Below are 23,600 nucleotides of genomic sequence, written 5' to 3'. Positions count from 1 at the left end.
CATAGAAAAACCTAAATGAGTAGATTACAAGTTTTACAGAATTTTCCCCCTTAAAACTGTATATGAATGTGCTCAGTACCGCCTGATTTATTTTAACTAGGGATGAGCGAATCGACTATGGATGAAACATCCTAAGTCAATTTGCATAAAACTTTGTTTGAATTTTGTATGGAGCGAGCGCTCCGTACAGTATTAGAATGTATTGGCTCAGATGAGCCGACGTGATTACTTTGAAGTCTCGCAAGACTTCGGGTAATGACTTCAAAAATTTCTACCGTTAAAAACGGGTACCACTTGGAACTGAACCCGAGTTAGTGATTGTAAGTATTCTATGCTGGTGTGGAGAAGGGGACTGTAGTGGGAGCAATGAAGAGCTGCTGAGTGGCGGACATACAGCAGATGACAATCTTCCTTCAGTCTCTGCTTGTAGTTTCCATCTACACAGGAAGGAGAGAAACTGGCTTCCTTGGGAGGACCTAAGTATAAGGTCAGAATGGTTAGTCCAGTCTAAGTCGCATGATGCAGTAACTGAAAATGAAGATGTGAATTCCTGTATAAACTAGGCATTTAAATATGTAATTTTATTAGTACAAGTCTGGGAAAAAAACACACGGTAGTGGTTCTTTAAATAAAACATAACCTACAACAGACTTGGATACAGTGCCTCAGCTGTACACTGTACATCAGGGGTGCACAACCTTTTCTGGTTGTCTGCCACCTTGTCATCCTGAACCATTTCCAAGGGCCGAAAATAAAACTTAAAGGGGTATTACCAACTGAACTACTATGTTTACAGCATATTGAACATACAGTATATATCAGAAATGTCTAGTTATACTTCCAGGATTCCCATCTGATGGAAGAATACATTAGGGATACATGTGAGCAGCCACAAGACCTAGACATACATTTCTGTTACCAGAGGGTTGGGGGCCGCACACCATGGTATCGAGGGCCGCATGTGGCCCCTGGGCCGCAGGTTGTGCACCTCTGCTGTACGTGGATATACTTCAAAAGTACTACTCTGTATTTATACCATAACGCTAAATAATACAGACATAAAGTGACACTATACGAGAGGTAAGTATTATCACTATTTATATTTCTATCATTCTGTTACTGACCAAAACCTACTATATCAAGACCAACCTATAACTATATAAGGGTCAAGTAATAGTACCAGACCATGACTATATATTACCATGAATTTCATCATACTGTTACTTAATAAAACAATCCGTATGGAGTCCAATATAACCAGTTACATTCTATGCTTTACAGGTGATGTTTTCTGATTAGAGTTGTTCACGTTCAGTTTGGCGAAGGCTGCCATGCTGACTTCTTCTGACAATGCCACACAGATATTTCTGGATCCTCGCTTTTCCAGAACTTTCCCCACAAATTTTCCCTACACGCTTCATAAACTCCCAATCCCTAGTGCCCCAGACAGTAATAATACCACTTTTGGTGTCTTCTTTTTGTCACCTGTAGGCTCCACTTTGTCATGTGAGCAATAATGGTGCCCAATTTAGCACATACAGATTAATAGAGCTCCTGTGTTCCAATTAGTGCTGAAACTATAATAGTACCTCCTTTGATACCCTCCCAGAAATAATGACTTCTTTACACCTCTCTTGGAAATAATGTCCCTTTCTCGCCCATTTTCCTTGGGGGACACAGACCTTGGGTATAGCTCAGCTCCCTAGGAGGCGTGACACTAAGTAAAACTGTTAAGCCCCTCCTCCATCAGCTATACCCTCAGCCTGGAGATAGAGGCTACCAGTTTTAGCTTAGTGTCCAAGGAGGCAAGACACTCCCTGCTACTGCAGGGCTGTTTTCTCCTTGTTGTAATTTTATTTTATTTTTGTGTTTTCCTAGAGATACCAGAGACGCATTGGGCCTCTCTGCTCTCCCGGGGTGAGCTGCGCCAGTGCCAACTTATCTGCACTGCTGCCTCCCCCACAGAAGCAATAGGAGGATCTGGGCAGCAATGGCTCCCCTACATCCCGCCAGCTAGGGGGTCGCCCGCACGCAAAGCCCCTCTCCCAGCTTCCTGCCACTGCGGTGCCAGTAGCTGAAGGGGCGACCCTGCTGGAAGGAACTGAGGGTGAAGACAGGTGAGATGGCTTTTCCAGCCCATACCCGTCCCTATCTGCAAGCATGTACCCCTCTGGGTAAGGGGGGCACCCGTGGTCGCTCATTCTGAGCGCTCCAGCAGACCCTCCCCAGCTCCCCTCCGTGTATCTCACGCCGTTTTCCCCCATTTTCAGGCTACTCTTCAAGACGGCTGATCTCTCCCTCTCTCCCTCCCGCCGCCGCCCGCTCCGTTCCGAACGGGGGGCGGGGCTTATGCCCGACATGACCATACCGGCATCGGCGGGGCAGGGGACGATGGTGGCAGAAGGTCACCCACCTGGGAACAATCGCCGCACTCTTGGGGCCTGCGGGCCCTTTATTTCATGGCATCCTGCTTCTTCTTAGCCCTGCGAGTTTTTTCGGCAGCAGGGGGCGTGGCTTACGCGTGCGCGCCATTTTGGGGGCGGAGTTAGGTTCTCCTTCACAGGAGACATTTCAAGCGCTGGAGGGGGCGGAGCTTGTTCCCCGCGCTTCTGCTGAATTCTTCCCGCGTTTCCTCACTCCTAGACAGGAAGCTGGGACACGTGGGGGACTCTGAGCACCTGGTGTATCGCTCGGCTTCTGTGGGCGCTATCTGCAGGCTCTCTGCTGTTTGCTGCTCCCTGCTGCTGCTGCTGCAGCTGCTGCTGATCCTCTCTACTCCTGACGTTCTTCTGAGGCACTGGTAGGACAGTTAACCCTCTCCTAACCCTCCTGGTCATAGTTGCTATATCCCTTGTGGTCTCTGTATTGGTACGACCACTTTTTCAGCATGTCAGATCCCACGGGTGCCCCCAAACCCTGGTACCATGCCTGTACCGCCTGTAAGGAACTTTTTTCGTGTGGGCAATCTGAGCCGCATTGCCTTGCATGTCAGGCCCCGGTGCAGGGCCCGCTCTCCGCTGCGCCCCCCGGTGCCTCTGAACCCCCTGACTGGGCTAGGTCTCTGTCTCAGGCGGTGGAAAGCCTTACACACGTAGTGGGCCGTCTCGTGGATAGACCGCCTCCCCCGCAGGCTGCCACAATCCCTGTCGCACCCGCTGGGACTACCGTTTCTGCCGCCCCCACTGATTCCCTGCCTCCCAGCGAATCTTCCAGGGCTCGGCATATTCAGAAACGTTCAAGGGTTGAGCGCACATCTTCTCCAGATGCTTCGCTCTCTCCGCCATGCGTGCGAGCTCAGTCAAGTCTATCCTCTCAAAGGGATACGCTTTCTGAGGGAGAACTGGCGGATTCGGACGTGGACATGGACTCAGAGCTTCCGTCCAAATTGGCGTCCGCGGTGGGGCATCTTATCACTAGCATCCGTGATACCTTTCACATACACGATGACCCCCCCAACTCTGAACAGGCCGGCGTGTCCTTTCTTCGCCCCAGACAGACCTCCAAGGTCTTTCCCATCCACGCAGATTTTTCTTCTGTGGTGTCCAAGGCTTGGACCCGGCCTAACGTCCGCTTTGTTACACCCAAAAAGCTGGACATTTGTTATCTCTTTCCAGCGGATTCTGTGACCACGTGGACGTCCCCGCCTAAGGTTGATCCTCCCGTGGCTCGCCTGTCCAAAAGCACTACTATTCCTGTACAAGACGGATCTTCCCTCCAGTCTGCTGAGGACCGTCGTACGGAATCCCTCTCCAAGGCCATATTTACTGCCTCTGGTTCGGCCCTTAGACCGGTCTTTGCCTCCGCCTGGGCTGGTAAAGCGGTCTCTGAATGGGGTTTGCAACTGGAACGGGAGTTAGGGTCGGACGTCCCTCTACAGGACCTCCGTTCCTTAGCCCAACTAATTGTCCAGGCCGGAAAATTTGTCTGTGAGGCCTCTCTTGATGCGGGTGCCCTCATTGCCCGTTCCTCTGCCCTGGCAGTTTCTGTCAGGAGGGAACTCTGGCTGAAGGTTTGGGCGGCGGACGCCGCTTCCAAACGCTCTTTGGCTGGCCTACCATTCTCGGGTTCCCGCTTGTTCGGAACCCGTCTGGACGAACTTATATCTGAGGCCACGGGTGGGAAGAGTACTCTCCTCCCCCAGTCCAGGCCGAGGGGCGCCCCCCGCGGTCGCGCTGGTTCGTCCCGTTTTCGGTCCTTTCGCAAGCCCACCGGGTCTAGACCCGCGGCCGGTTCTTCTTCCTCTGGCCCAGCCCAGGATAGACGCAAGAAGCCGTTTTTTCGGACGCAATCTACCTGGCGCAAGCCCCAGCCCACACGGGCTCCCTCAGGCCAGCAGCCCTCTGCCTGAAGGTGCGCCCCCACCCACCCGGGTGGGGGGCCGCCTTCTACTGTTCAGGAACGTATGGCGGGCCCACATCTCAGACGCATGGGCGCTCGAGATTGTATCTTGCGGATACAAGATCGAATTTGCGTCCATTCCGCCAGACCGTTTCTTCCGGTCCCGTCCTCCGCGGGATCCCGTACGAGCGGCCGCCTTCTTCACGGCCATTCGCTCTCTAATGGACAAGGGTGTCGTCGCCCCCGTGCCTCCGACGGAAAGGTTCAGGGGGTTCTACTCGAACCTCTTTGTGGTTCCCAAGAAGGAAGGCTCAGTGCGACCGATCTTGGACCTAAAGCGCCTGAACCGTTTTCTCCGACTGCAGAGATTCCGGATGGAGTCTCTCAGGTCCGCAGTGGCCTCCCTGGAAAGAGGGGATTTCATGGCCTCAATCGACGTTCAGGATGCATATCTCCACGTTCCGGTTGCTCCATGTCATCACCGCTTCCTGCGCTTCGCGGTGGGGGACGATCACTTCCAATTCGTCGCCCTTCCCTTTGGTCTGGCGACGGCTCCTCGAGTATTCACCAAGGTCCTGGCCCCTGTCTTGGCCCTTCTGCGTTCAAGAAGTGTTTTTCTTCTCCCTTACTTGGACGACATCTTGGTCAAGGCACCCTCCTTCTCTCAGGCATCCGGCAGTGTGGGACTCACTCTGGAGACCCTGACGCGGTTCGGTTGGATCATCAACCACCCCAAGTCTTCTCTTACCCCCTCCAGACGGCTGATCTTCCTGGGGATGCTCCTGGATACGGAGTTGGCGGAGGTCCGCCTCCCGTCGGACAAGCGTCTGGCCCTTTGCGGGTCTGTTCGCAGTCTCCTCCGTCATCACCGCCCTTCCCTCAGAACCAGCATGCGGTTGTTGGGGAAGATGGTTGCCTGTTTCGAAGCGGTGCCGTTCGCACAATTCCGATCCCGCACCTTTCAGAGGGCAATTCTGTCGGCCTGGGACAAATCACCGAGGAGTCTGGACAGGACCTTTCTTCTGCCTCCCCTGGCTCGGGCTTCCCTCAGCTGGTGGTTGCATATCCCCCTACGGGGGAGGTCCTTCCTCCCACTGAACTGGCTGGTGATTACCACCGATGCCAGCTTACGGGGGTGGGGGGGGGTTTTCCCTCCCCGGTCCGTCCAGGGCGTTTGGTCTCTATCGGAGTCCAGACTTCCAATCAATATTCTGGAACTGAGGGCGATTCTTCTGTCCCTCAGACACTGGACCCATCTACTGAGGGGCCACCCTGTTCGGATCCAATCGGACAATGCCACGGCTGTGGCATACATAAACCATCAGGGAGGCACTCGCAGCGCTGAAGCGATGCAAGAGGTGACCCTCATTCTCCTCTGGGCGGAGGCGCATGTGCCGGCCTTATCCGCGATTTACATCCCGGGGGTGGACAACTGGGCGGCGGATTTCCTGAGCCGGTCCACCATCGACCCGGGAGAATGGTCCCTGCACCCAGAGGTGTTCGAAGCCCTTTGTCTTCGCTGGGGTCGCCCCGACGTGGACCTCATGGCTTCCAAATTCAACCACAAGGTCCCCCGATACCTGGCCAGGGCACGGGACCCGAAGGCGTACGGCGCCGACGCGCTCGTTCTTCCGTGGCGCGAATTCTCCCTTCTGTACGTCTTTCCTCCTTTCCCCCTCCTGCCACGGGTTCTTCGGAGGATCGCGGCAGAGGGCGTTCCCGCGATTCTGATCGCCCCGGATTGGCCCCGCCGGTCTTGGTACGCCGACCTAATGTTGCTGTTGGCAGACGCACCGTGGCCACTGCCCTCCAGGGAAGACCTTCTCTCTCAGGGACCGATCTTCCACGAGCATTTAGGCTCGCTACGTTTGACGGCGTGGCTATTGAGACCGCCGTCTTAACGCGACGGGGTTTCTCCGCGGACGTAGTCCGCACCATGATCCGTGCTCGTAAGCCCGTGTCCTCTAGGATCTACTATCGGGTTTGGAGGTCCTATCTGGGGTTCTGTGAGTCCCGGAGCATCCCACCTCTCCGGTTTTCTCTTCCCACGATCCTGTCCTTCCTCCAGTCGGGTCTGGACCTGGGGCTGAGCCTCAGTTCTCTGAAGGGACAGATTTCGGCGCTGTCTATTCTTCTCCAGCGTCCCCTGGCCCCTCTGGGGCCAATTAAGACCTTCTTACAAGGGGTGGCTCACTCTGTTCCGCCGTACCGCCCTCCAGTTCCATCCTGGGACCTGAATGTGGTGCTCTCGGCGCTCCAATCAGCCCCCTTCGAGCCTTTACGGGAGGTCTCCCTTCGCCTTCTGTCCTGCAAGGTCATTTTTCTTGTGGCCATCACATCTCTCCGACGGGTGTCGGAGTTGGCGGCTCTTTCTTGCTCCGAACCTTTCCTGATCTTCCACCAGGATAAGGTTGTGCTTCGGCCTGTCCCGTCCTTCCTGCCAAAGGTGGTCTCCGCCTTTCACATCAATGAGGACATCGTCCTTCCGTCGCTCTGTCCCTCTCCTTCCCACCCCAGAGAACGGGAACTGCACCGTCTGGATGTGGTCAGGGCGTTGAAGATTTATCTGGAGGTCACCGGATCCTTTCGGCGCACGGACTCCCTGTTTGTGGTTCCGGAGGGTTCGCGCAAGGGTTTGGCGGTCTCCAAGGTGGCTATTGCCCGTTTCATTAAACTGGCGGTGTCTGAGGCTTATCGAGCCAAGGGTAGAGCTCCGCCTTTCAGCGTCACTGCTCATTCCACCAGAGCAGTCGGAGCTTCCTGGGCGCAGAGGCATCGGGCCTCGGCTGAACAGTTGTGCAAAGCAGCCACTTGGTCCTCTCTGCACACTTTCACAAGGTTCTATAGAGTGCATACGCATGCATCAGCGGATGCTGCTTTGGGCCGCCTGGTTTTGCAGGCAGCGGTTTCCTGATGCTCCGGTGGTGGTCCGCCTTGGGTTTGTGGTCCCTCCCTTCTTGGACTGCTCTTGAACGTCCCAAGGTCTGTGTCCCCCAAGGAAAATGGGCGAGAAAAGGAGATTTTTGTATAACTTACCAGTTAAATCTCTTTCTCGCTCTTCCTTGGGGGACACAGCACCCACCCTTCTGTGTTTTGTTACAGGGTTATGGTCTGGCGCCCCGTTGGGTTGCTGGCTGGTTGTTTCCGTTATTGGTTGTTATCCTTTCACTACTTGGACACGCAACTGGTAGCCTCTATCTCCAGGCTGAGGGTATAGCTGATGGAGGAGGGGCTTAACAGTTTTACTTAGTGTCACGCCTCCTAGGGAGCTGAGCTATACCCAAGGTCTGTGTCCCCCAAGGAAGAGCGAGAAAGAGATTTAACTGGTAAGTTATACAAAAATCTCCTTTTTTATGTTCCACTCAGTAGTACCGGTAGTTCCCCCTTAATGCCCTTCTCAATAATAATCCCTACCACTGAGTAATAAGGCCCCCTTTCATGCCCTTCTCAGTAATAATGTACGCTTATGCCCTTCTAAGCATTAGAGCCCCATTTATGCCACTGTCAGTAATGCCTCATTAATATCTGCTCTCTATGCACTTCTCGGTAATAATGCTCCCCCACTGAGTACAAGGGCTACCTTTTACGCCCCTCTCTGTAATGAGGCTTCCTGTATGCCACTCTCGGTAATGGGGCTCCCTCATAATACTGCCCCCTTCCCCCCCCCCCCCCCCAAAAAAAAAATGCTCGCATGACAATTTGGGACTTCTTGTCAGCTGCTGGTGCAGGCATTACACTGCATCTTGGGTTTAATGACATTATCAGCATTTGTCCATTGTGTTGTAGGACGAGGGCCTAAATCAGCCTGCACGTGCAAGATGTATAAATGGTGTGGCCGGGAGCCAGTCACTCTCTGCTTCTCTATAGTTTTGTTCAGTGCTTGGCCTGCATTCCAGCAGGCTGATGGAATGAGACCTCCCTCTGAACACAGGGCCCCAACACATATCTGGGTTCAACTGATGCTGGCCCTGTATCGGGGTTGCCAACCGTCGAAAAATTCCTGGACAGTCTGTAAAAGTAATCAATTTGAGGCTGGTGGAATTTGACTTGATTATTTTGGTGGTATTTATCATCATTTTACAGCTCCCAGTAAATGCTTATAATGAGTTCTTGTCAGTATATTGAGCTATAGACATGTATTACTTATCGTTATCATTCATTAGGGTTTTCCAATTTTTCTGTCCAAAAATATTTTAGGCTAAATTGTCCAGAAAAAAGAAAGATACTGGTTGGCATCCCTGCCCTGTATATGTGAAGCAGGCCTAAGATAGATGTAAAGGTGTGTGGAAAATAAATAAATGAATGCAGAGCTAAAACTACAAGTTACCTAGTGAATAATCAAAGCCCAGTATTTTTATATACCCAGTATATAATGTTTCCTACAAGGAGTTTGTTTCATTATCCTTTTATTATGTGAGCATAAAAGCCCTGATTGGTATTTCAGCAGTTTACATCAGACAGCCTGCCGGGCTCCAAGCTCTCCACTGGTTTTATGACCAGAATAGTGAAGCATCTGTTAGGTAAAAAGAAACTGACATCACAATATTTACTGTGAAAGTTAAAGGGGTTGTCTGGGTTCAGAGCTGAACCCGGACATACCCATAATTTCACCAGGCAGCCCCCCTGATGTTGGCATCGGATAATTTCATGCTCCGATGCTCTCCTTTGCCATGCGCTCCTCTTTTATTTACAATAACACACTGCCAAGTGGAGGCTTCAGCCCGGCAGTGTGTTCGGTGACGTCACTGGCTCTGATGGGCTGGCTTTAGCGCTGCCTTCGCCGTTTCACAGGCTAGAGCAGCGCTAAAGCCCGCCCATCAGTGTCTGTGACTTCACCAGGCAGAAACCTCCGCCTGGCAGCCCTATGGAGAGCCCAGTACGTCACCGGAACTCCAGAAAATGCCTTTGCCCTGTGCGATTTAGCGCAGGGCAAAGGAGAGCATCGGAGCATGAACTGCTCCGATGCTCAAGTCAAGGGGGGCTGTCTGGGTGATAATGGGGATATGTCCAGGTTCAGCTCTGAACCTGTAAAACCCCTTTAAAGTATTGCCGCTTGTCTTATTTGCTTCAATGGAGATGCACTGCAGTACAAGACACAACCCATGGACAGGTGTGGAGCTGTTTTTGGAAGAAAGCAGCCATGTTTTTTTTTTCTAATCCTGAACAACCCCTTTAAAACATTTCATTCTGTGCAATATACAAATATTTCATGCTGTCGTCATTAGTAGATCTGCTCATCGAGAACAACCTGTTGGTTGTATTTCAGTCTGCCTTTGCTTAAGGGCTAGCATAATCTTTCAAAGTTGCAGTATGTTTTTCTGGTTGTTTTTATGATTTGTTGAATTGTGGTCTCTTAAATACACAAATCTGGAGGGAAAGGTGACTTGTTCCACCTTCAAAGAAGGGCTGTACGAGGAATTATTGATGGCAGTAGGTTCAAAGCTCAGTAGTGGAGTAGTCATATTTTCTCCTTTTTGTTTTCATGCAGGATTTGCCCAAACCATCTGAAGAAAAGGTTAAACTTATTTTAAACCAAAGTGCCTGGACATCTCAATCCAATGCTTTAGCATCCTGTTTACCCAGGCTGTCGGGGAAATCAGAAACTGGAAAAACTGGTCTAATTAACCTTGGAAATACTTGTTATATGAATAGTGTCTTGCAAGCACTTTTTATGGCCACAGAGTAAGTACCTAATGTACAGCAGTGGTGGTCACCTGTAACCCAAATGGCAGTCTCTGCGGAAGCAGTGGAAGATGGTGCCTTATATAGGGCAGACTCCAAGCTGTGTACAAAAGCGTGGTATAGTTAATCTTCTAACGTGATAATGGATGATCGGATTTCAGTTTATGAATCTGTCGCAATGTAAAACTTCTAAGTGCTAGCAGTAGCATTCTCTGGCACATGCTGCAAATATTCTATAGGTGCATTCATTATCAGTGAGTGCTTTGACATTGTCCTTAAATATCCCTACTGCTTTCACAGAGTACCTTACAATGATAGATCACTGTCTTGATATTTGGCATTTCCCCCTCTGACTTGGAAGCTCTAGCTACTTCTAAAAGCAATGGTTCACACTAGGGTTGGGAAATATGAAAAATATTCCCACAATAACGATATTAAGAAATTTATCGCAATAAGGATATATATCGCCATAAATACTCATTGAGAAGAAAAAAACACTCCAAACATGTACTCGTGTTTCCTTGTTGCCCCCATACATTATAATGTCTCCTTGATGCACCCATACAGTATACAGTAATATCTCCTTGTTGCCCCAACAAGAACAGGGTTCCTGATTTGCTCCCCCCCCCCTCCCCGGATATGATTGAGCGTCACATCGGGCGTCCGCCCTGCTGCTCTATTCATTCTCTAAGGGTAGTACTTGAGATAGCAGCAATCAGTTATATCTGGTGCTCCCATGGAAAATGGGACATGCTATCAGAAAACCCTGATAAATCTGTTGTTCAGAGTATGCTCATCATAAGTGCACATTGTCAAAAAGGCCATGTTGGCATCGTAACCGTGCCTTTCAGTCAAATAAAACATTGGGGGTCATTTACTAAAGACCGTCACTTTACATATCGATCTTAGTAAATATCCGGCTGGTGGAAGATCCAATCAGTTTATTAAGAGGCTCATGCACACCTCTTAAAGGGCTTCTGTCACCCCACAAAAGTCATTATATTTTTTTGGGATAGTTACATTCCTTATAGTGCGATATAGGAGAATATAATCTTGTCACTTACTTTGATGCGGCCGTTTCTTTAGAAAACGAAGTTTTATAATATGTAAATCCGGTCTCTACCAGCAAGTAGGGCGTCTACTTGCTGGTAGCCGCAGCAGAAAACCGCCCCCTCGCCGTGTTGATTGACAGGGCCAGCCGTGATCTCCTCCTCCGGCCGGCCCTGTCAGTATTTCAAAAATCGCGCGCCTCTGTTCATTCGGCGCAGGCGCTCTGAGATGAGGAGGCCCGCCTCCTCAGAACTCCCTCAGTGATGTCCCTCAGTGATGTCATCGGCGCAGGCGCACTGAGGGAGTTCTGAGGAGACGAGCCTCCTCATCTCAGAGCGCCTGCGCCGAATGAACAGAGGCGCACGATTTTTTAAATACTGACAGGGCCGGCCGGAGGAGGAGATTACGGCTGGCCCTGTCAATCAACACGGCGAGGGGGCGGTTTTCTCCTGCGGCTACCAGCAAGTAGACGCCCTACTTGCTGGTAGAGACCGGATTTACATATTATAAAACTTCGTTTTCTAAAGAAACGGCCGCATCAAAGTAAGTGACAAGATTATATTCTCCTATATCGCGCTATAAGTAATGTAACTATCCAAAAAAAAAAAAAGACACTTGTGGGGTGACAGAAGCCCTTTAATAAATGTGTTGCATCCTCAGCTGTTTGTGCATCAGAGCTGAAATCTACTTTGTGCAACTTATTTCATCACTGGCAAAATGTTCTCATAATTATTTATGATCTGTCACCACATCTGTAAAATATTTTCTTGTTTATCACACGGTGAACTTAGATAAAAAAAAATACAGTTGCTAGAATTGCTGTTTCTGGTCACCTTGCCCTCCTACATAATGACATTGAAAGTGATGAAAAACTTGTATGTACCCCAAAATGGTACTAATAAAAACTATAGCTCAGCTTGCTTGTGTGAGCCTTTTCGATGGAAAAATAATAACATTATGGGTTTCAGAATATTACACAAAGCAAGGTTTTTAGTTGTATTTAATTTTGGAAAAATAGTAAAGCATAATTATAAAAAAGTGAACACCCCAATTTTTATTTATTTTTATTCCACCTGACAAAAAGGAAAAAGTGCATATACGTATCTAATCTTTTTTTTTTTTTTTTTAGTTTTAGGAGGCATGTGCTATCACTTAATTTAAACGGGTGCAATTCGTTGATGAAGAAACTTCAGCACCTTTTTGCATTTTTGGCTCACACCCAGGTACTTCTGTAATTCTGTAAGAATTCTGATGTTTTTCATTCTGATTCCTTATGTTTTCAGTCAACCGGTGGCTGAGAGGGTGGGGAATTAGACTAAGTGTCCACAGCATTTTACCACTAGGTTAATTTTATTCGACAGGAAAAGTTCCTGATGTGTATGTTTAATGAATTTGTTGGCCTCCACTCAACCAACATAGGCAAAAAAGTGTTCTTTTGGCCTCTGTCGAAGTGGTATGCATTGGTATACCTTTCATTCAACTGCATATGGAAGTACAGCAGACTGCTTTCCTATACAGAGGGATATATATATATTTATATATAGCCCCTATTCCCTACATTGTAAGCTGTATCTTCACAGCGAGTGTTCTGTCCACCAAAAGAACCTACGGAGTGGGCCATATAGATAGATTTAGGGTCTGTCCCATGCAGTTTGTTTTGGTATAGGTGAAGCTTGGCGCTGATCACGTGGTGGGTCATAAGGTTTCAGGTACCTTAGTAGGAAAGTAGTATTTAGTATATTGTGTGGCTATTTTGTAGTTACGTAGTTTGTGGGAACTACATTATCTATCTGCAGCTCCCACTTGGAATGGTGAGTAGTGTCATACTTGTTTCGTTTGACACTATATTATTCCAGGTGGTGGTGTTTTGGGCTGGCTTGTCCACTCATAGTTGTTTTGTCACTCAAGATATAAAATTGTTTATGCTTTTTTATTTAACAGTGATTCTTTTTCTTTCCCCACACAGAGGGAAGCATATGCACCTCAGGTTTTCTTTGAGGCTTCTAGACCACCTTGGTTCACACCACGATCTCAGCAAGACTGCTCTGAGTATCTTCGATTTCTTTTAGACAGGTAAAAGCAGAGTTGCATAAAGCTAGGGTCACGCCATGTGTTTATACTTGTTGAAAGGTATTGTTCTGTATTTCTTTGAGAAAGCAGTCATATTACGGCTTATGGCTGTGGATGACGCCCGGTAAGTACGGTGTGCCCAGACTAGCCGGGGACCTTCATTATGAAAGATGCAGGATAGTACAAAGTTATGCATCCTTCTATGGTGCATGCATGATTATTTATGGCATTTGTGAAATGTCATTGTGAATTGTCCAACCTCTTTAAAGGAGTTTTATGATTTTATTTTTTTTTCTAAAGGAAGGGAAGCTATCAGAATAATAAAAGTAAAATTATATTTGCTGTTCCAAACCCCCTCTGTTTCAGAGCCTTCACTCATTCCACCGCGCTGGCCTTTGTTTTCCTGGCTGCAGCAGTGATCATGTGACTGCTGCAGCCAATCAAAGGCTTCAATGGTCTTGTGCCATGTACCTCTGAGGCTGTTGATTGGCTGTAGCAGTCATATGCGGAATACGGGCACATCAGTGCTGCAGCCAAAACATTATGCCATGGCTGAAATGGCGAGAAGGAGTTGTGGCACAGAACTGGAGCTCAGGTTGGTAGGTATAACATTATTTAAATTATGTTCAAAGCAGTAAATTGTTCGAGCAGCTCTCACCTGCCAAGGATTCCAATGTTGAAGCACGGAACAGCTCCTTCACCCGAACTGGGAGCAAGTACAGCAATATGTGAAAAAGAAAGATTTGTCCCGCTTGTCTTGGTGGTAATCCAAAGGCTCTTTATTCGATGTTCAGTATAAAAACATCCAGGTACAGGAATGCAAAGTCTACACGTTTCGGGCAGAAAGCAGTTTTAGCCCTTACTCATGACATTATTTAATTTATAGCTTCTCTTTCTTTAGAAAAAATTGGGCAACTCCTTTATGGACAAAATTGCCTACGTTTTTGAGGGATTATGACATCCAAGAAAAAAAAACTTGGACATTTATCGAGACTGCTGTTCTAATATGTCAGTCTGGATCTCCCTGCACTGGAGTGAGATGCACCAAATTTATTAAGCGGTAGATGCCTCTTAGTAAATTAGGCACATCACTGGGCCTACATGCACCAGAAAGTTATAGTAAATCTGGTGGTCTGTGATGGGCTCTGCCCCTCCGCTAAGCCCTACCGTTTTCCTACCCCTTTACAAAAGTGGCGATTAAGCTCAAAAAGTAGCAAATTATGGTGCAGATATGGGGTGCGCCTTAATTTGCGACTTCTTAACACCACTATGGCATATAAATTGCCCCTCCTTGTGTTACTTTAAATGTGCATTTCAGTTTTTGAATCATTGAAAATAGCCACATACTTCAGACAGATAATGTTTGAGGTTGTTATGGTGTGTACAGTTTATCACTTTTTTCCATCCATCCAAATGTTACCTCCCTCTGGTAATGAATTTTCTTTGGTCTCTTAGATTACATGAAGAGGAAAAGACTCTCCAAGCCCTGTCCTCAAGGAGTCTGGATTCTATGATCACAGATGGTAATATGCCACCGTCCTCTCCTTCAGGAGCAGAGGTCTTTCCCCATCCAGAGAACACTGGCTGGAGATGTGACAATAAGACACTAATAGAAAGCATGTTTGGAGGAAAGCTCCAAACTAATATTTGCTGCCTAAACTGCAGGAGTACTTCACAGAAGATAGAAGCTTTTACAGACATTTCTTTAGCATTTTGTCCTTCTGCAGCTGACAAACCTGCACAAAACATGATCTGCTCCCTCACAGAAAAAAATGATGATTGTATAGAGATTGATGTTGCACCTGAAACTGAATCGCAAAGCGTCAGTCTTCCTTCAGCTGACAAAGACTCCACCAAGCTCAAATCTGCTGGGAATGAAATTCAGGCTAATAGTTCCTGTGCACTGGACACCCCTACAATTGAAAGTACAGTAGAGCGTGCTAGTGACTCGTGTAAAAACGGTGGACGAGATAAACCCCTGTCTGTAACAGACTTGTTGAACTATTTCTTAGCTCCTGAGATCCTTGATGGAGAAAATCGTTATCATTGTGAAAAGTGTTCTTCCCTCCAGAATGCTGAAAAGACTATGCAAATCCTAGAAGAGCCAGAATACCTCATATTAACTCTCTTGAGATTTTCATATGATCCAAAATGTCATGTAAGGCGTAAAATTCTGGATAATGTGTCCATTCCACTGGTACTTGAGTTGCCAGTAGAAAGAACTACCTCAGTGGCTTCTCCTGTAGACTGGAATCAAGATGTTGACATTCCCGAGGTCGGAGAAAACATGGCCAAAAAGCTGAAACCATCTGGCACTGAAGATATGAGCTGCACGCAACTTATACCTTATGTTTTAAGTTCAATTGTGGTCCATTCGGGCACCTCTTCAGAAAGTGGCCATTATTACTCATATGCAAGGAATGTCACAAATTCCACAAGGTGTATCCAACCTAAGACCACCTTGATTTCTCATCAAAGTCAGATAGTAGGCAAGGAGAGCAACAACTCTATTGTTGGGAATGAGAAACCGTGCAATGACATGTCAAAAGAATGGTTTCTGTTTAATGACAGTAGAGTGACTTTTACGTCATTTCAGTCCGTTTTAAATATTACAAGTCGATTTCCAAAGGACACTGCTTATGTGCTGATATATAAAAAGCACAACTCTGGTGATCTAGAGAATGTGCAGTCTAATTCTGCACATGGACTATGGGTGAATGGAGAGCCCCCACTTCAGAAGGAGCTCATGGATGCTATTACGAAGGATAATAAGCTCTATTTACAGGTATGGGCTGATAACTACCCTATGGATTTCAGTAACTAATAAATCTGATCTATACAATAGATACCTATTATTACTTTTTAGTAGTAGTTTTCCTGGAAAGTTAAAGGCAGTGCATCTTCAAAAAAAAAAAAAAATACCTACTGTTCAAATCAAGTTTTTATGTCCATCATATTTTCAAAGAATTTATGGCTTTACATTTTTTTTTTTTTTTTTACATGTTATCTTATTAAAAAAAATTGCAGTTATTACAATGACCACTTCTTGTACTGTGGAGATCACTTTTCAGCACTCATCGCATTATTATCACAGGCAGGATTACAATGACAAATAACATCTCTGTATAGAGGACAGAGGATTGCAACTTTCACAAGAAATGCAACAGCTTGTCCAGTGCACAGGTCACAGAACATGCCTAGAAAACTCTCTCATAGAAATCAGTGGACATCTCATGTCCATTGTGTCTGTGGTTCATGTAGCTGCTGTAAATCTACAATTAGAAAATAAAAACAGATTAGAAAAAACGGAATCACTATCTGGCTTTACTTTACTCACTTTTACAACTTTTTTATACAGTCTATGCCAACAATCCCTTGATTAGTGATAGGCATACAGTAACCTGTGTTTTTTAAATGGAACTGGCATTTTTGTTAAAAGGGCTCTCTGAGATTTTTTCTGAACTGATGACCTTTCTGGTGGGTGTCCGAAACCTGGCACCCCTGCCAATAAGTAATTTGAGAAGGCACCCGCAGTCGCAATAGCCACAGCACTGCAGCCTTCTTTCAGCATTCCCTGAGCTGAGCCTACGGCCTCATGCACACGACTGTATGTATTTTGAAGTCTGCAAAAAAACGGATCTGCAAAAAATGTGGATGACATCCGTGTGCATTCTGTATTTTGCGGAACGGAACATCTGGCCCCTAATAGAACAGTCCTTTCCTTGTCCGTAATGCGGACAATAAAAGGACATGTTCTATTTTTTTGCGGAACGGAAACAGAATGCACACGGGCCCATTGAGATGAATGGTCCCGTATACAGTCCTCAAAAAAAAAAACAGAACGGACACGGAATGAAAATACATTCGTGTGCATGAGCCCTAAAGCCATATAATGTCACACTCATCAGTCACATGGCCTAGGCTCAGCTCAGCCCCATTGAATAGAATGGGGCTGAGCTGCGATATCAAGTACAGCTGCTATCAAATGGACGTTGCTGTTCTTGGTGAGCTGAGAGAAGGCCGGTGCCTTCTCAAACAGCTGATCGGTGGGGGTTCCTCTTGTTGGATCAGGATCAGATCTATGAAGAAGTGAGGGGAGGAGGAGTGAGCTGCAGTGATAGGGACAGACACGACAGATACTGCTGGACCTAATAGCAAGTGTTACATATTCACATACTATTCAGTGTCTCTATAATGGACTATGTGTATTCTATGGGAAGACATTATACTAGCTAGCCTCCATGCCCCAGTTCAAGAACTGCCACATACTGTTCAATTAACAGTCAGATATAATGCCATCTTATATGGCAGCTTATTCTGCAAATTTATCTGAAAGTGTAGTTATGCTTTAAATCTGTACTACGTGTAAAAAGAGAGAAATCTATCCATGGCAAAGAGCGCCAATCGACAGTATAGCATCACTGCTCACTTAAGGGCAAAATAATGGCCACATTAATGATTGATCACTACTTAAGTTCACTCGTGCTGCTGACAACAAAAGGCAGCACATCCCCTGCGTACATGGGGAGATGTGCTACCAAGAAATAATATTTACAGCCACATGAAAGATATATGGTCAGCCAACGAATGGGCGATGAGCTATATAGTCAGACTTTGACTCGTAGGGAGCCACCTACTGAAGGTGGTGCTAGCGAGATGGTGTTATTTCCCTGGAAGATACGTCTTTTTTTTTTTTTTTTTTTTTTTTTCTTCTTCTTATTTATTTTCACCATGGAGCATTGCTAAAATGTCTCCATACACAGCTGGTCTCTTTTAAAGGGGTATTCCCATCTCAAACAATGGGGGTATATATTGTATATCTAAAACGGAGCGGGGAGAGCTATGGCTGGAGGACCCCGGATTTCCCGGGGTCCGTCCACTACCAAGCTCTGCTCCCATAGAAGTGAATGGAAGCGCACCGCGCACACGTGGCCCGTGCTCCCATTTATCTCTATGGGGCAGAGGGAAATGGCAGAGCCAGCGCTCGGCTATTTTCGACGGCCCCATAGAAATTAATGGAGGGCGCATGCGCAGTGCTCCCTCTGTTCATTTCCCTGCTCCGTTCTCATTGTAGTTGCGGGTCCCAGCGGTGGGACCCACACCTACCGGACAATGGGGGCATACCTTAGCGAATATGCCTCCATTGTCTGAGATGGCAAAACCCCTTTCAGGAGAACCAGCACCTTGCCTAAGCTGTGTTCAAGACATCACACTCATCCAGCCAGAATCCTACTGTACAGATGAAGAGCACACTCCGAAACAGCTGTCTACAGACTGATATCTGAGGGTACTTTCACACTAGCGTTTTTCTTTTCCGGTATTCAGTTTCATCACAGGGGCTCAATGCCGGAAAGTTTTTATCATAATGCATTCTAAATGGAGAGCATTCCGTTCAGTATTCATCAGTTCAGTCCCTCTTACGTTTTTTGGCCGGAGAAAATACCGCAGCATGCAGTATTTTTCTCTGGCCAAAAATCCTGAACACTTGCCGGAATGCCATTGAAATGTATTGGTGTCGGATCCGGCATTAAAATTGCCGCATTGACTGATCTGTTCTTCCGGTCCACTTATGCACAGACCTTTAAATCTGTGAAAAAAATAAATACCAGATCCATTTTTCCAGATGACACTGGAGAGATGGATCAGGTATTTCAATGCGTTTGTCAGACGGATCTGGATCCATCTGACAAATGCCATCCGTTTGCGTCCGATAAAACTGCCTGCCGGAATCCTCTGCCGCAAGTGTGAAAGTACCCTCGGCTATTTTCCCTTGCCATGTCCCAAGGCTTGTTAAAAAGTTGGACTTTGACTCATATGGAGCCACTTCCACAAGGTGGCACTAGCGAGATGGTTCTCTTTCTCTGGGAGATACCACTTTGCATATTGATGAGCTGTTGAATCCTAACATTACAATTCTGCAAAGATTCATCTGCACCAACTGGGCATAGATTTTATATATACAGATTTTGTGTTGAAAAATGTATATATGTTTTCCTTTTTTAAAGGGATTCTGTCATCAGAAATGAGGCCTATAACCTAAACATATGGCGATGTCCCTAGTAATACACTGAATCCTAAAGTGACTTTATCAAATGCGCCTTTGGCTCTATAATCATAAAAAACAGGTTTATATCACCTGTCACTCACTTCAAAATGTGTCCAAGGGAACGTCTCATGGTGAAGGGTGCCCGGCTGCAGCCATCTCGTTTAGGTGCCCAGCGCCGCCTTCTGAAGTGAAATCGCCGCCCTCCCTTTCATTAGATCCGCCTACCTCAGTTCATCGCCGCCTCTCTAGCGTCAGCTCGCTTCAGCCAGATCCCTATACCTAGTGCGCACGCGTGGGATCTGGCTGAAGCGAGCGGGTGTTAGAGAGGCGGCGATGAACTGAGGTAGGCGGATCTAATGAAAGGGAGGGCGGTGATTTCACTTCAGAAGGCAGCGCTGGGCACCTAAACGAGATGGCTGCAGCCGGGCACCCTTCACCATGAGACGTTCCCTTGGACACATTTTGAAGTGAGTGACAGGTGATATAGACCTGTTTTTTTATGATTATAGAGCCACAGGCGCATTTGATAGTCACTTTAGGATTCAGTGTATTACTAGGGACATCGCCATATGTTTAGGTTATAGGCCTCATTTCTGATGACAGAATCCCTTTAAGTAATGAAAATACTGCATTTATATAAAAAAAATGTTATTTTGCCTTCTTTAGGAGCAAGAACTCAGTGCACGCACACGGGCTCTACAAGCAGCATCTGCTTCCTGCTCTTTTCGACCTAATGGTTTTGATGACAATGACCCACCTGGGAGCTGTGGTCCTACTGGAGGTGGTGGAGAAGGAGGGTTCAGCACCATCGGCAGACTTGTCTTCTGAATAAGACAGAATATCTATACGTTGTCCAATATGCACTGATGACAGGACCACACTGGCCAATGACGGACTGTGACACATCACATTTTACTACACATAAACCAGTTAAATTGACGGGCAGCTTCAAGAATTATCTACACTTGAATGGATATACATCAGTGTGTTCCTCTTTAAGAAAAAAAAGAAATGCTGCCTATATATACAGTTCTTCTTTAAATACCAATGTAAAAGTGTAGCGATCTGTTTTTTCACTACTCATTGTTTTATGTTACATTTTCCTGAAATAGTGAAAGCTCTATGGTGCATCCAAGGCCGAAAGCAATAATGGTTTGCATTTTGTTCCAGTTCAGGGTATTTTCCACTAAAATATCATAAAGCATCAGAGAAAATATGTATATAAATCTGTGAAATCACTTTTTATGAAAATGCATGATCTTCTACAGTTTTTTTAAAAATCTAGACCATAAATGCTAACTTTATAGTATTTTCTAAATTGTTTTCAGAATTTTTTAAAATTCTACTTCAGGGAGTACATCTGCTGTGTAAGTGAGGGAAAGTTCTGTATGTGCCTTGCAGTACTGTAAATCAAAGATACCTTTTGGATTGTCTTGTGTGATGAGTATTCTATATTGTTGTTATAATTTGCGGCTTAAAGTTACTTTATTGCTGGAGTAAAACAGTGGTTCCACAAATGTTCTTATGGTCTTGCTGATTTCTAAAAAAAAAATGTTTGTTTTTACTGTACGTGTGGATGGGGTTTTGAAATCGGCATTGAGATATAGAGGAAAAATGAGCATGCCCATGATGATGGAATGCTTCAGATCTTCATCACAGATTTCAAGGTATAGAGTAAAATCCACATGTCTTACAGTTACGTTGTTGATGAGGTTGAAAGCAGACATTGGTCAATCAAGTCCAAGTCAAAAATCCTGTGTTGATGCATGAAGTATAAAAATAGGTTTTAGGCAGCTGCTGAATAATAGGCAAGGAGCAACTGACACGATTTAAACTTCCAGTAGTTCATAGCCTGAACCTTATGCTTTAGGCTGGAGCTACACACAGATGGAGATTTATCAAAACTGATGTAAAAAGCTGGCTTAGGTGCCAATAGCAACCAATCAGATTCCACCTTTGGAAAATGAAAGGTGGAATCTGATTGCTTGCTACGGGCAGTTTTTCTTTAAACCAGTTTTGATAAATCTCACCCACAGTCTTTTAATGCAACAGCTCTAATTTCAACTTTAAAGACATTTTGTAGGTTTCACACTTGCACTCTACCTTTCTGTTATTGAGATCAGTCATAGGATCTCAATAGCGGTGGGTTTGGGGGGGATGCTTCCGTTTTGTCCCCATTCATTGTCAATGGGGACAAAACTGAACGAAACGGAATGCACCAGAATGCATTACTTTCCGTTTGGTTGCACTCCCATTGCAGACAGAATAACGCTGAATCGTTTTTCTGTCTGCAATGTGGTGCGGCGCAAGAAGGCTCAGTCCTGACACACAATGTAAGTCAATGGGGACGGATCTGTTTTCTCAGACACAATATTTTAGCTATTTTTTGGGCTATTTTAAAGACAATATAGATAAAAATAGTGTTAGTTTATTTTTTGTAAGTTGACAAAATGCAATGTGAATGAACAAAAGAGAAATCTAAATTAAACCAATATTTGGTGGGATCACCCTTTGGTGTCAAAACGGCATCAATTCTTCGGGGTGCACATCATTTTTGAAGGAATTTGACAAGGAGGTTGTTCTAAACATCTTGGAGAACTAAACTTGGATCTACTGTGGATGTAGGCCCACTCAGATCCCTTCTGTCTCTTGATAGAATCCCAGATTTTGACATCAGGACTCTGTGGAGGCCATATCATCAGTTCCAAGACTCCTGACATTCACTGAAGATAGTTTTTAATGACTTTGGCTGTATGTTTAGGGTCATTTCCTGCTGCAGAATAAGTTTGGAGCCAGTTCTAAGCTGATGACCCTGCTGAACATCTTCTGATTTTGAAGGAAAGTAAGCATGATGTGTCTTTCATCTACTGCAATAACTTTCCACAAATGGAGTTGAGGATTTGGTCAGGATTAATTAAGTCCCCAGTGCTGATAAATACAGGCAGATACTTATCTATCATGCAATACCATAAGGGAGTGGCTCCAAATCTATTTTGCAGCAGGGCAACCACCTCAAACATACAGTCAATGTGATTAAGAATTATCTTTATTGTGAAGAACAAGGAGTCCTAGAAGTTATGACAGAAGAGCCCTAATCTCAACATCAGGATTTCATGAAGAGACGGAAGGTTTTGAGCAAGCCTGCATCCACAAAAGATCTGTGGTTACTTTTCCAAGATGTTTGTAACAACCTCCCTGCTGCGTTTCTTCTAAAACTGTGTTCAAGTGTACCTAGAATTGTTGCTGTTATGAAAGCAAAGGCTGGTCAAACCAAATACTGATGTGATTTAGATTTCTCTTTTGTTCATTAACCTTGAATTTTGTTAATTAGTGTATTTTTACCAACACTTCTAATTTTCAAAAGATTTCTTAACGCTATTTTTTCGCATAGTTGGCGAGTACTGTAGTTCACAAGTCGCTAACACTTTCTTGACTCAATGTATGCGGAGTTCGAAACCTCCTATGGTATTAACATCAGCACAAAAAGTTTCATAACAGGGATTTTCATGACCAAGAAGCTGCATGCAAGCCTTACATTCCCAAACCACTCCACCAAGTGTTGGACAGAGTGGTGTAAAGCACACGTCTGCTGTGGGCTGTTTTTCAGGGATTAGCCTAATCATAAAAGAAATCCTATTGTTTCAGCATACCAAGACATCTTAAACAATTGTACACTTTCAACATTGGAGGAACGGTTTGGGGTAGGACAATTTCTGTTCCAGGATGACTATGCCCTATTGAAAAAACTGGAGATGAGCGAAATTTTGAGAAGTTGAACAAGATATTTGATTTATTATGAATTAATTTGTCTTGAATCGCTATAAATCAAGTATACCCAGGCCACTCTGCCTTAGGCCTCATGCACACGACCGTTGTTTTAGTCCGCATCCGAGCCGCAGTTTTTGTTGCTTGGATGCGCACCCATTCACTTCAATGGGGCCGCCAAAGATGCGGACAGCACTCCGTGTGCTGTCTGCATCCGTTGCTCCATTCCGTGGTCTGCAAAAAAAATATAACCTGTTCTTGTCCATTTTGCAGAAAAGAATAGGCAGTTATATCCATGGCTGTCCCTGCCTTTCTGCAAATTGCGGAACTCACACTGACGCCATCCATGTTTTGCGGACAGCAAAACACACAATGGTCGTGTGCATGAGGCCTTAGTAAGCGGTCACACGGAGTGGCTGTGCTGCGGACGGTTTGCAGCCATACTGCAGTGAAGAACTGTGCAGCTAATTAGCCCGAAGCTTCCTTGTATTTAATAATGAAGACCACCCTGTAAAGTCGGTCTTTGTTAATAATGGCCATGCAGCACCTTTAAACGGGGGCTGTACCCACTTCTCCAACCCCAGCGCTCTCGTGCCCCTACAAGTGGGAGCCCTTCTGCCATCTGCTTTTCCACATCATCTAATATCGA

The 23,600-nt window shown here is 46.0% G+C and overlaps 1 protein-coding gene across 3 annotated transcripts in view; it reads left to right on the top strand.

Annotated features, from left to right (window-relative positions):
- The window catches only part of USP38 (ubiquitin specific peptidase 38), a 60,289-nt gene extending 39,586 nt beyond the window's left edge, over window positions 1–20,703 (top strand). For all 3 annotated transcript variants that reach the window (XM_044301870.1, XM_044301787.1, XM_044301952.1), the window contains exons 7-11: window positions 9,827–10,020; window positions 12,200–12,293; window positions 13,037–13,143; window positions 14,596–15,925; window positions 19,853–20,703. In XM_044301870.1, coding sequence (XP_044157805.1) covers window positions 9,827–10,020; window positions 12,200–12,293; window positions 13,037–13,143; window positions 14,596–15,925; window positions 19,853–20,014 — 1,887 coding nt within the window. In that variant the 3' untranslated portion in view covers window positions 20,015–20,703. The remainder of the gene's footprint in view (window positions 1–9,826; window positions 10,021–12,199; window positions 12,294–13,036; window positions 13,144–14,595; window positions 15,926–19,852) is intronic.
- Window positions 20,704–23,600: the final 2,897 nt, after the last annotated feature.

The sequence above is a fragment of the Bufo gargarizans genome, chromosome 1 (assembly GCF_014858855.1).
Source record: "Bufo gargarizans isolate SCDJY-AF-19 chromosome 1, ASM1485885v1, whole genome shotgun sequence".
Lineage (NCBI taxonomy): Eukaryota > Metazoa > Chordata > Amphibia > Anura > Bufonidae > Bufo > Bufo gargarizans.
The sequence above is the reverse complement of the archived record's forward strand: the minus strand, read 5'-3'. Positions and strand labels throughout refer to the sequence as shown.